Source organism: Salmo trutta, chromosome 6 (assembly GCF_901001165.1).
Source record: "Salmo trutta chromosome 6, fSalTru1.1, whole genome shotgun sequence".
Taxonomy (NCBI): domain Eukaryota; kingdom Metazoa; phylum Chordata; class Actinopteri; order Salmoniformes; family Salmonidae; genus Salmo; species Salmo trutta.
The window spans coordinates 16697956-16716113 of record NC_042962.1 but is presented as its reverse complement, the minus strand read 5'-3'; the positions used below and the strand labels follow the sequence as shown (position 1 = coordinate 16716113).

The window sequence follows — 18158 nt, the reverse complement described above, 5'->3', positions numbered from 1 at the left end:
CTCCTTAATGCAACCGTTGTGACAGATTTCAAAAAAGCTTCACGGGGAAAGCACACTTTGCAATAATCTGAGTACAGTGCTCGAAAACCAAACCAGCAATACAGATACCCACCATTTGAGTCATCTAAAATCATAAATAGCATTATAAATATTCACTTACCTTTGATGATCTTCATCAGAATGCACTCTCAGGAATCCCAGGGCCACAATAAAGGTTGTTTTGTTCGATAAAGTCCATAATTTATGTCCAAATACCTTTGTTGTTTGCGCGTTCAGTAAAACAAGCTACTCCAAATGTAGGAAGCACGCCGAAAATTTCACGACAAAAAGTCAAAAAAAGTTCTATTTACATTCGTAGAAACATGTCAAACGTTGTATAGCATCAATCTTTAGGGCCTTTTTAACATAAAACTTCAATAATATTCCAACCGGACGATTCCAATGTCTTGAAAAATGTTATGGAAAACAGCTACCTCCTCACGTGAACGCGCACCACTGAACTCATGTCCACTCCTGAGTCAACAACTTCCAACTTTTTTTTAAAAACATGTGACTTGATTAGGAAAAACTGGTCCCATCATAGCCCATATAAAAGCTTTTTACAACTGATTAATCACTGTCATACCTTATAGGGTCCAGAATTTTTCCTAGTTAGGTTAACATATAAGGAAAAACTCCAGGCCCCAGGAGGTAAAAATTGCCCCACCACTCTGGGACCTATGGTGCCACCAGTCTGCTTGCAGTTGTCAGTTATCTTCAGGTATGTGGATGATCAGGGCTTTATTCAGGAACGTTTCTTGAGCTACTTTGATGTGTCAAGTGGGCGAGATGCGCAGTCTGTGTTTGACTTTATGAATTTTGAGATGTCTGAGTTTAACTTCATAGAGAAACTCATTGTCCAAACCTACGATGGCGCAGCTGTAATGGAATGTATCTGCTATTTGTATTAACAGCTAAGTCCTCTCATGTTCCCTGATTAAGAGGTGATGACTACTCCACTCCACTACCATTGTCAACTTTCTCCTGACATGAACTGAAGCCATGACTTCTCATGTGCCAGCTCATCCACTGACACATTGAATGTTTCCCTTCCAAGCACTGTGAGTACCCCTATCAATTTTCTCTCATTACTGTATGTAGAGTCAATCACATACACAATCATATTATTATACATCAAAGATTTTACTCCTTGCTTGGACTAACTCATTCTTAGCTCTTTTGTCTAACTGTGAAGTGTTATTGTTTTTTTGTCTTCCCAGTAAAATCATGTCCTGCACTGGTCAAGCCTCTGAACACCTCAACTCATGCCTCATACCCTCATTCAATCACTGCTGTGGTCCCTTTCCAACACTGTGTAAGTAGCCCTCTCATTCCCATTCCCCATAATAGTTTACTATAAATGTCTTTATTAAATGCTTTAGGTTAAAATAATTAGTCTTTGATGATTTTTGAAAGACACTTTGTGGTCTCTGTGTGTCCCGCGCCAATACTGTGCGTCTCCCATCCTCCTCAATTTTTCAAGTCACCAGCCTCCACTGGTGTATCTGTACCTGTGTGTGTGTGTGTCCCTTCACAGTCCTGCTGTTCCATAAGGTGTAATTGTATCTGGTTTTTAAAAATCTGATTCTACTGCCATGTAGCCATGTAGTCATGGCTCTATGTAGTGCTGTGCGCCTCCCAAAGTCTGTTTTGGACTTGGGGATTGTGAAGAGACCTCTGGTAGCATGATGTCTTGTGGGGTATACATGGGTGGGTAAAGTGCTCATCTTCTTATTTATTAAAGGAAAAACACTTAAACAAAACAAACGACGAAAACAGTCCAATAAGGTGCACAGACTATACTGGAAACAACCACCCACAAAACACAAGTGAAACAAACCCCAACTAAATATGGCCTCCAATTAGAGGCAACGACAACCAGCTGTCTCTAATTGAAGGTCCTACCAAAACCCCAACATAGAAATAGAAAAACTAGATAAACACATAGAAATAGAAAATGTAGAACATAAACCAAAAAACCCGAACCACACAAAACAAACACCCCCTGCCACGCCCTGACAAACTACAATAACAAATAACCCCTTTTACTGGTCAGGACGTGACACTTATATGGGCAGAAAGCTTAAATTCTTGTTAATCTAACTGCACTGTCCAATTTACTATAGCTATTACAGTGAAAACAATACCATGCTATTGTTTGAGGAGAGTGCACAACAACAAAACACTTATCACGGCAATTGGTTTGATACACTCACCTCTGAAGGTAAATAATGTAGTTTTATTTAGTAATCTTGCTCTGAATTGTCATCCTAAGGGTCCCAGAGATAAAATGTAGCATAGTTTTGTTTGACTAAATCAATTTATGTATTCAAATGTAGGAACTGGGCTCTAAAGTTTGAACCCCTGCTGTTTCTGGGATATGGGAGAATTAGAGGGAGCATATCTAAGTTCACACAGGTAAACAGATAAGACAGGAGAATTACACAAGATATAACAGACTGACCCTAGCCCCCCGGCATTCAGACTATTGGAGCATAGATACTGGAGACTGACGGTGGGGGGGGGGGGGCGACGACACTGTGGCAGGATATAACCCCACCCACTTTGGCAAAGCACAGCCCCAACACCATCAACTCTCTTCCTGGTCTCTGTCCAACGCCACACCCTGCACAGGTACAGAGTACATACAGACAATCAGGAAATATTCCCACACAAACATAACATTTCTCAATCGGCTCAGTCTGTTAGTGTCAGCAGCCATGGACTCAATCAGTTGTTCAATATGTCTGGATCTACTGAAGAATCCGGTGACTATTCCCTGTGGACACAGCTACTGTATGGGCTGTATTAAGGACTGCTGGGATCAGGATGATCTGAAGGGTGTCTATAACTGCCCTCAGTGCAGACAGACCTTCACCCCAAGGCCTGTTCTGAACAGAAACACTATGTTTTCTGAATTGGTGGAGACTCTGAAGAAGACAGGACTCCAAGCTGCTACCCCTGCTCACCATTATGCTGGACCTGGAGATGTTGCGTGTGATGTCTGTACTGGGAGAAAACTCAAAGCTGTCAAGTCATGTCTGGTGTGTCTGGCCTCTTACTGTGAGACTCACCTCCAGCCTCACTATGAATCTCTTGCCTTTAAGAAGCACAAGCTGGTCAAAGCCTCTACACAACTAGAGGAGAATATCTGCTCTCATCATGATAAACTGGTGGAGATTTACTGCCATACCGATCAGCAGTTTATCTGTTATCTGTGTACAATGTATGAACACAAAGGCCATGATACAGTCTCAGCTGAATCAGAAAGGACTGAGAGACAGGTAAGGACTACAACTCTGTAATAGTTGCTCATTTAGAGCATCACAATGAGAATACTAGTAATGACTGAATATTAGTCACAACTGTATATATATGTACCGTATGTGTATAAGACCTGGCTTTGAAATTGAAAACAGCAAACACCCCAAAGATTTAAGCTGGTGAATATGCACACATACATGTAACTGGTGGTTTGATGACCACATTCACATTATGTGTAACCTTGACTGAGGCATGAGGAGTTGCATTGGCTCCCTGAGCTAATGCCTAGGCTTTGAGTTAATGCTCTTTTGTGGCACGCAGGAGACCCAGGAAAACACATGATCGGTCATGCACATACAGACATGCATGTGACTTTTCATAAGGCATGGACTTTGACCAATCATAAAGTTTCAGCTGTTCTCAGTAAGACAGAGGCTATGTTTACACAAGAAACCCAATTCTGATATTTTTTTCCATTAATTGGTATTTTAACCAATTAGATCAGCTCTGAACAATATCTGATATGATTGGCCAAAAGACCAATTTGTAAAGAAAGGGTCAAAATTGGGCTGCCTGTGTAAACACAGCCAGAGTCACTTGTGCACATTAACATTGGAATTACATAGTTTTTTTTCCCCAGAGGAAGGTGGGAGAGAAAAATAAGGAATCCAAACAGAGAATCCAGAAGAGACAGAAAGAGATGCATGAGGTGAGACAGGCTGTGAAGTCACTCAAGGTGAGTGTTGACCATTTAGATGTATTTACTTAGTAGATAGCCCTCTCTAAAGTAAATGACTCCTGCGGTAAAACAGCGGTAAAAGTGAAGCCAGTAAGGAGCCTAGTGCTAAGCCATGTTCCAATCCTACTGAACCACAATGTGGGGGACAGGTTGTCTGAGGTTCTAGTGAGAGCTGAGTTAATGGGCCTGTGGCGCAGTGGTCTAAAGCACTGCATCTCACTGCTAAAGGCGTCATTACAGACTCTGGTTCAATTCCAGGCTGTGTCACAATTGGCTGTGATTGGGAGTCCCGTAGCGCACAATTGGCCCAGTGTCGTTAGGGTTTGGCCGGGGTAGGCCTTCATTGTAATTAAGAATTTGTTCTTAACTGACTTGCCTATTTAGATGAAGGATATTTAAAATATGAAACCCCTCCTCTCTTTCTGTGTTTCCTAACAGCGCTCTGCACAAGCAGCAGTTGGGGAAAGTGAGAGGATATTTACTGAGCTCATCCGCTCCGTTGACAGAAGGCGCTCTGAGGTGGAAGAGCTCATCAGATCCCAGGAGAAGGCTGAAGTGAGTCGGGCTGAAGGACTGCTGAAGCAACTGGACCAGGAGATGGCTGAGCTGGAGAAGCTTTCAAACACAGAAGACAACATCCAATTCCACCAGGTGATATCAGTGACACTCTGTCCCCAGCATCAGGTGTTACTGCTGAAAATTAAGTGTTTGTATTTCTCAACAATCATCTTTTTTTCTGATTTGTCTCTGTAGTATTTCCAGTCTCTCTATGTCCCTCTATTACCCAGCATCACTGTCAACCACGACATCTCCTTTGAGGATGTAAAGAAATCAGTCTCTGGGCTGAAAAGTAAAGTTGAAAATATATGTTCTGTGGAAATTGCCAAAATCTCTGTAAAAAGTAGGTAACATATCTGGTCGTTGATATTACTAACCCAATTACCTAAACCTCTTTCAACTACTGAGCCCCTTGAATTACTGTAATGTTTTTGTCATTATCAGTATTGAAACTGTGATATTTGATTTCCTGTGTCTCCATAGTGACAAAAGTCCACATTGTTCGACCTTCTGAGCCCCGTTGTCTTCCATCATTTGACACAACTCAGTCTAGACAGTCAGTTGGAGGACTAGCATCACATTGGAATGACACCACCTGTCAGAAGACGAGGCCTGAACCCAAGACCAGAGAGGAGTTCTTGGAATGTGAGGAAAGCACATACTGTACAATGCACTTTAATATACTACACACACAAACACCTGGATGCACACATACATTTCACCTGTTGTTTTTTCTTCATCCTCAGATTCCTGTCAGCTCACATTGGATCCCAACACAGCACATAAAATGCTGTGTCTGTCTGAGGGGAACAGAAAGGTTACACAGAGTAACAACAACCAGCTTTATCCTGACCATCCAGACAGATTTACCAATGGCTGCCAGGTGTTGTGTAGAGAGGGTCTGTCTGGAGCCTGCTACTGGGAGGTAGAGTGGACCGGGGTGGAGGTTTATATAGCTGTCTCATATAAAGGGATCAACAGGAGAGCCTGGGATTGGTTTGGAAGCAGTAATCAGGCCTGGTGTTTGGAATGTGGTGCCTTTGACTGCTCTTTCTGGTACAATGGTAAACGGACTGCCTTAAGTGTCCCCATTTCCACCAGAGTAGGAGTGTACCTGGACCACAGGGCAGGAACTCTGTCCTTCTACAGTGTCTCTGACACAATGACCCTCCTCCACAGAGTCCAGACCCCATTCACTGAACCCCTCTATCCTGGGTTCGGTTTCAATTATGGATCTGTGAATATACTGACATAGACACAGTGATTCACTTTCATGAGAATACAGACATGTTTTATCCTCTTAAGACTACAGTGCCCGATTTCGGGCACGAGATTTACTGGTAATTATTGATAATATGTTTACTTATTTGATTTATTTCACGCCGTTTTATAAGTCAGAACAAAACGAACTAGACAGTTAAAGGACACTCGGAAGCAGATGCATCAAAGCTGGGACCGAGAGACCGAAAAACAGCTTCTATCTCCAGGACATCAGACTGTTAAACAGTCATCACTAGCTGCCCTTAAGTCAACTGACTTAAAGAGAGAGAAAGACAATAGTTGAACAGTTTTTTTCTTCAAAAATGAAGGAGAAGCAACAGATGGCTATATATACATTTTTTTTTCACTTTCACTTATTTAGCTAGCTAATGCAGCTAGCTAGTTTAGCCTACTCATAAACCTGGCTCAAAGAGAAGGATGCTATGTTAGTTAGCTGGCTATGACTATCCAACACAACACTGGAGCTCTTCCAAGTCAAGGTAAGCATTTGGTTTTACTAATGTATTGCCACCGAGGCCCGCTGTTGTAAATGCTTAACTGCTTACTGACTGCACACTGTAATGTTACTGCGTGATTGGGTTTACTCACCGACAACAATGAGACAGACAATAGGGAGGAGGTCAGAGACCTGGCAGTGTAGTGCCAGGACAACAACCTCTCCCTCAACGTGAGCAAGACAAAGGAGCTGATCGTGGACTACAGGAAAAGGAGGACGAACAAGCCCCCATTCACATCAATGGGCTGTAGTGGAGCGGGTCGAGAGCTTCAGGTTTCTTGGTATCCACATCACCAACAAACTAACATGGTCCAAACACAACAAGACAGTTGTGAAGAGGGCACGACAACACCTTTTCCCCCTCAGGAGACTGAAAATATTTGGCATTGGTCTCCAGATCCTCAAATAGATCTACAGCTGCACCATCGAGAGCATCCTGACTGGTTGCATCACCGCCTGGTATGGCAACTGCTCGGCATCCGACCATAAGGCACTACAGAGGGTAGTGCGTATGGCCCAGTACGTCACTGGGGACAAGCTTCCTGCCATCCAGGACCTATATACTAGGCGGTGTCAGAGCAAGGCCCAAGTCATAGACTACCGCAAAGCAAGTGTTCTAGTCTACTTCCAAAAGGCTCCTGAACAGCTTCTATCCCCAAGCCATGAGACTTCTGAACAGTTAATCAAATGGCCACCCGGACTATAAATAAAACATTTAACCTGACAAACATTTTAATTGGAGAAATGTTCCTTCCAACAGTCACCTGTTCAGTCATTTCACCCTTTGTTTTTACACTGCTGCTACTCGCTGTTTATCTATAGCATGGCCACTTTACCCCTACCTACATGTACAAATTACCTCGAATAAACTGTACCCCCGCACATTGACTCGGTACCGGTAACCCTGTATATAGCCTTGTTATTGTTATTTTATTGTATTACTTTTTATTTTATTTTGGACTTTAGTTTATTTTGTAAATATTTTCTTAACTCTATCTTGAACTACATTGTTGGTTAAGGGCTTGTAAGTAAACATTTCACGATAAGGTTGTATTCGGCGCATGTGACAAATACGATTTGATTTGATATTGCTTGTTCTGATATTTCTGAATTTCTATTATTTCTTTTTGTGTGTGTATTGTTATTGTATTGATAGATATTACTGCACTGTTGGAGCAAGAAACCTAAGCATTTCGCTGCACCTGCGATAATATCTGCAAATCTGTCTAAGTGACCAATATTCTTTGATTTGATATTGTCGAATAAACGTGTCTCTGACTGTCCAGTGGTCGGCGGCGTCATTACAATCCATTTTGTTGCCTCTTTTCCACATCACGTCAAAGGGCCCGTCCTAAGAAAAGCTCCTATTGAGCAAGACTTTCTAAATATACTGAACAAAAACATAAAAGCAACATGTAAAGTTTTAGTCCCATGTTTCATTAGCTGAAGTAAAAGATACCAGAAATGTCCCATACGCACAAAAATATTATTTGTCTCAAATTTTGTGCACAGATTTGTTTACATCCCTGTAAGGATTTCTCTTGACAGGTGTGGCATATCAAGAAGCTGATTAAACAGCATAATCATTACACAGGTGCACCTTGTGCTGGGGACAATAAAAGGCCACTCTAAAATGTGCAGTTTTGTCACACAACACAATGCCACAATGTTTCAAGTTTTGAGGTAGTGTGCAATTGGCATGCTGAATGAAGGAATGTCCACCAGAGCTGTTGTCAAATAATTTAAGGTTAATTTCTCTACCATAAGCCATCTCCAATGTCGTTGTAAAAAATGTGGCAGTGCGTCCAACCAGCTTCACAATTGCACACCATGTGTAACCACACCAGCCCAGGACCTACAAATCTGTCGTCTTCACCTGCGGTATTGTCTAAGACAAGCCACCTGGATGGAATGAAACTGTGGGTTTGCACAACCAAAGAATTTCTGCACAAACTGTCTGAAACTGTGAAGCTCATCTGCGTGCTTGTCGTCCTCACCAGGATCTTGACCTGACTGCAGATCGGCATTTCGTAGCCAACTAAAGTAGGCAAATGCTCACCTTCGATGGCCACTGGCACTCTGGAGAAGTGTGCTCTTCACAGATGAATCCCGGTTTCAACTGTACTGGGCTGACGGCAGACAGCATGTATGGCGTCGTGTGGGCGAGCGGTTTGCTGTTGTGAACAGAGTGCCACATGGTGCCAGCCTTCCCTGTAGCTCAGTTGGTAGAGCATGGTGTTTGCAACGCCAGGGTTGTGGGTTCAATTCCCACGGGGGGCCAGCACAGAAAAAAAATGTATGAAATTGTATGAAATGTATGCATTCACTACTGTAAGTCGCTCTGGATAAGAGCGTCTGCTAAATGACTAAAATGTCAAATGTGCCACATAAACACTCCAAACAGCCTGCTTGGATGCGTCCGCATGGTCCTAAAGCACAACGTTGCCTTGTTTTGTATCACATTCTAATGATAATGAATGTGGAGGGGACATGTCCCCCAATCCCCAGTGAAAGTTGTGCCCCTGTGTTATGGTATGGGCAGGCATAAGCTACGGACAATGAACACAAATGCATTTTATTGATGGCAATTTGAATGCACAGAGATACCGTGGCGAGATCTGAGGCCCATTGTCGTGCCATTCATCTGCTGCCATCAGCTAATTTTTCAGCATTGTAATGCACGGCCCACAGGCCACAATTAACAGCCTGATCAACTGTATGTGAAGGAGATGTGTCACGCTGCATGAGGCAAATGGTGGTCACACCAGATACTGACTGGTTTTCTGATCCACACCCCTACATTTATTTAAGGTATCTGTGACCAACAGATGCGTGTCTGTATTCCCAGTCATGTGAAATCCATAGATTAGGGCCTAATGAATTCATTTCAGATGACTGTTTTCCTTATATGAACTGTAACTCAATATAATCTTTAAAATTGTTGCATGTTTATATTTTTGTTTAGTGTAAAAATGATTTTGGAAGCTATAGAAATGCATTTAATAATGATGATAGTGATGTACTGGGCCGTACGCACTACCCTCTGTTGCGCCTTGAGGTCGGATGCCAAGCAGTTGCCATACCAAGGGGTGATGCAGCCAGTCAAGATGCTCTCGATGGTGCACCTGTATAACTTCTTGAGGATCTCAGGGCCCATGCCACAGGGTTAAGAGGCGTTGGCATTCCCTCTTCACAACTGTGTTTGTGTGTTTGGACCATGATAGGTCCTTAGTGATGTGAACACTGAGGAACTTGAAGCTCTCGACCCGCTCCACTACAGCCTCGTCGATGTGAATGGGAGCATGCTTAGCCCTTCATTTCCTATAGTCAACGATCAGCTACTTTGTCTTACTGACGTTGAGGGAGAAGTTGTTATCCTGGCACCACACTGCCAGATCTCTGACCTCCTCCCTATAAGCTGTCTTATTGCCGTAGGTGATCAGCCCTTCATGCACCATGTCGTCGGCAAACTTAAAGATGGTGTTCGGAGTCGTGTTTGGCCACACACTCGTGGGTGAACAGGGAGTACAAGAGGGGACTAAGCACGCACCCCTGTGGGGGCCCCGTGTTGAGGGTCAGCATGGCGGATGTGTTGCTGCCTACCCTCACCACCTGGGGGTGGCCAGTCAGGAAGTCCAGGATCCAGTTGCAGAGGGAAGTGTTCAGCCCCAGGGACCTTAGCTTAGTGATGCACTTTGGCGTGCAGTAAAGATTTCGTCATCTGTGGATCTGTTGGGTCGGTATGCGGATTGGTGTGGGTCCTGGGTGTCTGGGATGATGGTGTTGATGTGAGCCATGGCCAGCCTTTCAAAGCATTTCACGGCTACAGATGTGAGTGCTATGGGGTGATAGTCATTTAGACAGTTTACCTTGGTGTTCTTGGGCACACGGACTATGGTGGTCTGCTTGAAACATGTAGGTATTACAGACTGGGTCAGGGATAGGTTGAAAATGTAATCGAAGACACTTGCCAGCTGGTCAGCACATGCTCTGAGTACCTGGTAATCCGTCTGGTCCTGCGGCCATGTGAATGTTAATCTGTTTAAAGGTTTTACTCATTGGCTATGGAGAGAGTGATGGCAGAGTCGTCAGGAAAAGCTAGTGCTCTCACACATGGTTCAGTGTTGCTTGCCTCAAAGCGAACATAGAAGGCATTTAGTTCCTCTGGTAGGCTCGTGTCACTGGGAAGCTCGTGGCTGGGTTTCCCTTTGTAGTCCTTGCGAGTTTGCAAGCCCTGCCACATCCGATGAGCGTCAGAGCTGGTGTATTAGGATTCGATCTTAGCCCTGTATTGATTCTTTGCCTGTTTGATGGTTCGTCAGAGGGCATAGCGGGTTCCTTACAAGTATTTCCTATAGTACCAAGTATAAATAAATGTGTACTTGAATGATATAGGGATGGACACGGTTATTTGAATATTCAAATATCTGAACGGACGTTAGTAATCGATTACTTGGGAGAGTATTCATTTCTGAGCTAAAAAAATATAGCCTTATTTTTTTTTCTTAGTCTAAAATGAAATAAAAGGATCTATGTGACATTGACACATAGCCTACAAGGATAGACCATTTAATTAGACATTTGAATAAAACAATAGCTTTGTGACAGTTTTTATGAGTGTACCCCATAAAAAAGAGGCACCATTTCACAGGTGTCGCTTGTTGTTATTGTCGGTCAATCAGCACAGCGCTGCAGTCAGAGGCTCCATGTGTAGCAAGTGAAGTGGAAAATGTCTAATCAATGCAAAATGGGATTACAATTATGGAATTAATTTGGCTAAATGAGAAGGAGTAGGCTACAATGATCAACCAACAGGTAGGCTGTTGTTTCATATGAATGGAGTTGTAGATGTAACAAATTTAGAATTTTGTGTTGTACAATTACCCAAAATCTGAATAGTTCCCATGCCTGACATTAGTGTACATTCCTTTTGTTGTTGTGCATTTTTGTTATGTCATACACTTCCTTTTCCTTCTGTATTCCCCCTCATAAGCACCCCTTACCGGTTCCCTTTCTACTGGATCTATGTGAAAGAGGTATGTTACTAAACAATTGTCCTATAAAAATTATAATCAATCCCAGGGGCACAACTTTGGTTTTAGAAGTGGGGGGGACATAACAGCCTACCTGACCACTCGGAGGCGTCCGCATGGTCCTAAAGCACACCGTTGCCTCGTTTTGTATCACATTCCAATGATAAAACCGGGGGGACAAAAATGCAATTTCAGAATGTGGGGGGGACATGTCCTCCGTCCCCAGTGAACGTTGCGCCCCTGATCAATTCTGAATGTTAGAACACAGACACTGAGTTTATATGGTCACTGACATTGTAATAGTATGGTCTTCTATCAGTATATTGTGATATTTATGAATTTCATGCATTTATGAACATTTTATCTGTTGATTTGTGAATGCTGTACATGCTACTGTAGCTAGTTACTGTACTTTTCTCTGTACATGTCATCATTGGCTATTCATGTCCCCTGTTAATTAATACTTCAAACACAAGCTCTTTTGGACTAAAACCAAGAGATTCCTGAACAACTTCCAGGGCTGCAAACACCACAAGACCCCTTCATACCAGTCCTTCTCAAACTCATAGCAGTAAGCTCTCAACATAGACTTCAAAGTCTGATCAAGTCTCTCAAGTGCACCTTGAGACTCTGGGTGGTAGGCACTAGAGGGGCAGTGAGTTAAACCCAACTGTTGTAGCCCTTGCTGGTACATTTGTCTGACTTTGCACATCTGAGAATAAACCTTGACATTCTAAAAGAAATACCTTATTTACATAAGTATTAAAAATTGAGCTCAGATGCATCCTGTTTCCAGTAATCATCTTTGAGATGTTTCTTCAACTTGATTGGAGTCCACCTGTTCTAAAAATCTATTGATTGGACATGATTTGGAAAGGTATACACCTGTCAATATAAGGTCCCACTGTTGACAGTGCATGTCAGAGCAAAAACCAAGCCATGAGGTCAAAGGAATTGTCCGTAGAGCTCAGAGACAGGATTGTGTCGAGGCACAGATCTGGGAAGGGTACCAAAAAACATCTGTAGCATTGAAAGTCCTGAAGAACACAGTGGCCTCCATCATTCTTAAATGGAAGAAGTTTGGAACCACCAAGACTCTTCCTAGAACTGGCCGTCTGGCCAAACTGAGCAATCGGGGGAGAAGGGCCTTGGTCAGGGAGGCGACCAAGAATATGATGGTCACTCTCATAGAGCTCCAGAGTTCCTCTGCAGAGATGGGAGAACCTTCCAGAAGGACAACCATTTCTGCAGCACTCCTCCAATCAGGCCTTTATGGTAGAGTGGCCAGACGGAAGCCATTCCTCTGTAAAAGGCACATGACAGTCCGCTTGGAGTTTGCCAAAAGGCACATAAACACTCTCAGACCATGAAAAACAAGATTCTCTGGTCTGATGAAACCAAGATTGAATTTTTTTGCCTGAATGCCAAACGTCACGTCTGGAAGAAACCTGGCACCATCTCTGTGGTGAAGCATGGTGGTGGCAGCATCATGCTGTGGGGATGTTTTTCAGCAGCAGGGACTGGGAGACTAGTCAGGATTGGGGGAAGGATGAACAGAGCAAAGTACAGAAAGATCCTTGATGAAAACCTCCTCTAGAGCGCTTAGGACCTCAGACTGGGGCGAAGGTTCCCCTTCCAACAACCCTAAGCACACAGCCAAGACAACGCAGGAGTGGCTTCGGGACAAGTCTCTCAATGTCCTTGAGTGGCCCAGTCAGAGCCTGGATTTGAACCCGATCTAACATCTCTGGAGAGACCTGAAAATAGCTCTGCAGCGACGCTTCCCATCCAACCTAACAGAGCCTGTGAGGATCTGCAGAGAAGAATGGGAGAAAGTCCCCAAATACAGGTGTGCCAGCATCATACCCAAGAATAATCAAGGCTGTAAATGCTATCAAAGCTGCTACAACAAAGTACTGAGTAAAGAATCTGAATACTTATGTAAATGTGGTATTTCAGTTTTTTTTTATAGATTTGCCAAAAAATCCAGAAACTTGTTTTTGCTTTGTCATTATGGGGTATTGTCTGTAGATTGATGAGGAGAAAAACAATTTAATATTTTTAGAATAAGGCTGAAGCGTAACAAAATGTGGAAAAAGTAAATTGTTCTAAAAATACTTTCCGAATGCACTGTGTTATAACAGCCTCACAGTCTGCATCACTTCCGGCCGTGATTGGGAGTCCCATAGGGCGGCGCACAATTGATCCAGCATCGTCCAGCTTTGACCCTGGGTAAGCCCTCATTGTAAATAAGAATTTGTTCTTAACTGACTTGCCTAGTTAAATTTAAAAATACATTTAACAAAAATAGTTAAGATGCTCAAGTAATAATTTCTATTTGAATGAACATATGAGACAAGCTGAGCAAACACATAATTTTAAGTTGACTGATTTTTGCCTGAATTTTCTCAAGTTGGAGCTTAGTTTGGGCCAACTAACAGATCTAAGTTCAGGTAACACTTTGACCCAAAAATTGTGAAAACTAAAAAAAGCAGTTGAACAAGCTACTTAATAATAGTTAGTTGAAACAGTTAGTTTATTTACGGTGATAGAAGGAATCCAAACAGAAAATCCAGAGAGAGAAAGAGATGCAGGAGCTGAGACAGGCTGTGAAGCCACTTAAGGTGAGTGTTGACCATTTAAAAGTATTCACTTAGCAGTTAAATATAAATAAATCCCACTCACATGATGTTACCTTGTGCAGAGGGAAAATTGTATATGTTGGATTTTTTATTTATTCTCAAATGTAGATTTTTGGGGCAGTAACTCTCAACGCCACAAACGAGATACGCTTGGTAGTGTGCGTGTTAACTCTCTTCTATTCACTTAGCAGTTAGCCCTCTCTAAAGTGACTTACTCCTCCTAAACTAAACTGCAGTAAAACTGAAGCCAGTGCTGAGCCATGTTCCAGGGTTCTGGTGAGAGCTGAATGGACTGGTTGAAATGGACCCCTCCTCGGTTTCTTAACAGCGCTCTGCACAAGCAGCAGTGGGAGACAGTTGAGAGGATGTTTACTGAGCTGATCTCTTCTATTTATTTTAACTAGGCAAGTCAGTTAAGAACAAATTCTTATTTTCAATGACAGCCTAGGAACAGTGGGTTAACTGCCTTGTTCAGGGGCAGAACGACAGATTTTCACCTCGTCAGCTCAGGGATTCAATTTTGCAACCTTTCAGTTACTCGTCCAACGGTCTAACCACTAGGCTACCTGCCACCTTGAGAGAAGGTACTCTGAGGTGAAGGAGCTGATCAGCGCCCAGGGGAAGTGAGTCGGGCTGAAGGACTGTTGAAGCAACTGGACCAGGAGATGGCTGAGCTGAAGAGGAGAGACGCCAAGCTGGAGCAGCTCTCAAACACAGAAGACAACATCCAATTCCTCCAGGTGACATCAATGGTTCTCTGTCCACAGCATCAGTTGTTACTGCTGAAAGTGAAATGTTTGTATTTCTCATCTTTTCTCTGTTTTTCTGATCTGTCTCTGTAGAGTTTCCAGTCTTTCTATGTCCCTCTGTTACCCAGCATCACTGTCAACCAATACGTCTTCTTTGAGGATGTAAAGAAATCACTCTGAGCTGAAAAGTCAAGTTAACAAGATCTGCTCTGGGAGTATTGCCAAGATCTCTGTAAAAAGTAGGTAACATATCTGGTCGTTGATATAACTAAACCAATTACCTAAACCTCTTTCAACTATTGAGCCCCTTGATTTACTGTAATGTTTTGAAACTGTGATATTTCATTTCCTATGTTTCCATAGTGACAAAAGTCCACATTGTTCCACCTTCTGAGCCCCGTTGTCTTCCATCATTTGACACAACTGAGTCTAGACAGTCAGTTGGAGGACTAGCATCACATTGGAATGACTCCACCTGTCAGAAGATGAGGCCTGAACCCAAGACCAGAGAGGAGTTCTTGGAATGTGAGGAAAGCACATACTGTACAATGCACTTTAATATACTACACACACAAACACCTGGATGCACACATACATTTCACCGGTTGTTTTTTCTTCATCCTCAGATTCCTGTCAGCTCACATTGGATCCCAACACAGCACATAAAATGCTGTGTCTGTCTGAGGGGAACAGAAAGGTTACACAGAGTAACAACAAACAGCTTTATCCTGACCATCCAGACAGATTTACCAATGGCTGCCAGGTGTTGTGTAGAGAGGGTCTGTCTGGAGCCTGCTACTGGGAGGTAGAGTGGACCGGGGTGGAGGTTTGTATAGCTGTCTCATATAAAGGGATCAACAGGAGAGGAAATGATGAGTGGTTTGGAAGCAGTAATCAGGCCTGGTGTTTGGAATGTGGTGCCTCTCACGGCACATTCTACCACAATGGTAAACGGACTGCCATATGTGTCCCCCTTTCCACCAGAGTAGGAGTGTACCTGGACCACAGGGCAGAAACTCTGTCTTTCTACAGTGTCTCTGACACAATGACCCTCCTCCACAGAGTCCAGACCCCATTCACTGAACCCCTCTATCCTGGGTTCTTTGTTGATAGATCTGTGAAAATAATGACATCAACACAGTGATTAAGGCCAGGATTCAATCTGAGCACTCTAGTCAACAATGCAGCTTCTGGGTCAATCATTATAGTAAAGTATTTCCATTGATAGGTCAATTCCCTTCCCATGATTTTACTGTAGTCACATAGTGTTACCTCACTGTGATTCAGTTATGGTTTTATTGATCATGGATGGATCGACAGATTAGAATCATATTGTATTTCGGTAAAATTAATATTTTCACAATGATGTATTTAAACAAGCAGCAATGACTCTGAGCTGTTTAGTTCAGATCAGATTTGTGTTGATCGTTTAGTCCACCAGGTGGCAAACTATGCATAGTTTACGAGAAAATCATAATGTAGGCAGAGCACTGCAGTTACAATGTCTTTGAAGTGCAGAGCTAGGATTTAAACCTAATCCCAATCTCATCTCTCATCAATTTAAAGGTAATGATATAAATTAGGATGATCATTTAGACATGCATACAACATTCAGAGTAGTGCTGCTATGAATTGACGACAATTAGATACAGTAGTTACCATTCTGCCTGATTTTTTTTTTAAAGATACGTGGTTTAAACTACGATTAGGAATTATAGGCCTAAATGATCATTTGAAATTGATCGCTAGGTTTTCAATTACACTTGGTCTTCAACGTGTTACTACTGACATTGTGTTTTCAGATGTATGTTTAGAAGTGTATCCAGTCATCAATGTTATGAAATGTCTCTCCAATCTACAGATGGCTGAAAACTGCAAAGATGTCTGCGGCCTGATACGCCGGGAATTGCAGACACGCACTCAAACGTTATGAGTTAAAACTATATACAACATTCTTCTGTGTTTACAAAAGCTCAATTCCATGGCTTGTTCTCTTGGTCTCCTATATGAAGAATTCACATTCATGAAATAATCAAACCAGTGGTGAAAAACAGACTAAAATAAATGCACTTCATTAGGATGATATGATTGTATCTGCAGTGAAATAATGAGTGAAAAGGAAATACAATCCATAATCATTAATTTTTTCTGAATACTTGTACACCACATTACCTAACGTGACTACAAAGGACGCAGAGGAGCACGCAAACCATGTAAATCAACCCATCAACTCCTTCCATCATCCCGACCGTGGACTTGGGACAAGACTGCCATTGTCTCAGAACCCAGCCACCGTCCACCCCCATTCCCACTCCAAGCTCCCTGCACACTTCAAGGAGAAACGAGGAGACTGTTGGTGACCTAAAAGTAACTGACAGTGAAGAGAAGGCTTGGGCCCATTGTTTTAAGAAGTCGCAGACATCACTATTGTAAAGGCGCCCCCCCAATGATTCATGTAATTGCGTTCATGTTCTCAAGTAGGACAGGGGTTCTCATCCAGCCGCATGCACACAATATCTTTGTTGTCTCATATTACATACAGTATTCTGCAACAGGACTATGTTAGGTTTTTATAAGGCTTTCTAAGTCGCCATCCACTACTACATTATTGGAGAATAGGGAGCGAGTCCCACACACACATCACATTCACGTGTGCACACACACATGCACGCACATGCACATGCACACACACACACACACATGCACACACGCATGCACACACAAACTCACACACAAATGCACACACACACACCATCTCAATAGACTGTGTAGTAGGGTGATGAATGTGTGTGGTGCAAGACTCTAAAAATGATGTTTGAGGGATTCTCTTTCATGCAAGGAGCTATAGCCCAAACCAAGAGCTCCTGAACATGGACCCCTAGGAGAGGTGTCAGTGGTGGGGGACTATAGTTAGATATGGGTCAGTGAACTGGAGACAGGGATTTTTATAATATCCAATTCTCATTGGTTCCAATAGTGTCCAATTCTCATACCTTTGTAACCCACATATTGATATTACGTTTAAAAATATAAGAGTTGTGGTGGTATACCTTTATTGTAGCATATTTACCATACATTTTGATGTCTATTTGATCCATACATTTTGAGGTTTATAATGTATTGTCTTTGTTAAGGCATCACTTTACTTTCTGAAGACATTAGGCTTATCCTGTAACTACACTTTCACTACTTATTCCACTTTGTAGGCTGGCTACTCTGTTATAACATCTGTCAAGTGTTAACGTGTACAAAGCAAACAGATGACGTTCATATAATTATATGGCCATATTCACTGCACATAATGACAAGAAAAGATTGAATGGGAGTGACGTAGCTTGACGGAAGTAGCCTACCTCC

The 18158-nt window shown here is 42.6% G+C and overlaps 1 protein-coding gene and 1 long non-coding RNA gene across 2 annotated transcripts; both read left to right on the top strand.

Annotated features, from left to right (window-relative positions):
• Positions 1–863: 863 nt before the first annotated feature.
• Positions 864–6542, top strand: LOC115195274 (E3 ubiquitin-protein ligase TRIM16). The gene is made up of 7 exons (XM_029755046.1): positions 864–930; positions 2674–3323; positions 3944–4039; positions 4481–4693; positions 4796–4943; positions 5084–5245; positions 5347–6542. Exons 1-7 carry the CDS (start codon positions 864–866, stop codon positions 5853–5855), a joined length of 1845 nt encoding a protein of 614 aa, XP_029610906.1. The 3' UTR covers positions 5856–6542.
• An 8075-nt stretch (positions 6543–14617) lies between these two features.
• Positions 14618–15618, top strand: LOC115195545 (uncharacterized). Its single transcript, XR_003878710.1, has 4 exons — positions 14618–14792; positions 14895–15040; positions 15165–15326; positions 15428–15618. It is a non-coding gene; the product is annotated as an uncharacterized LOC115195545 (long non-coding RNA).
• The last annotated feature ends 2540 nt before the right edge of the window (positions 15619–18158 follow it).

Coding starts and splice junctions, on each gene's coding strand:
- LOC115195274 (XM_029755046.1), top strand. CDS start 864: ATGTCTGAGTTTAACTTCATAGAGAAACTCATTGTCCAAACCTACGAT. Junction 4,694..4,795: donor ACAACATCCAATTCCACCAG/GTGATATCAGTG, acceptor TTGTCTCTGTAG/TATTTCCAGTCTCTCTATGT. Junction 4,944..5,083: donor TGCCAAAATCTCTGTAAAAA/GTAGGTAACATA, acceptor GTGTCTCCATAG/TGACAAAAGTCCACATTGTT.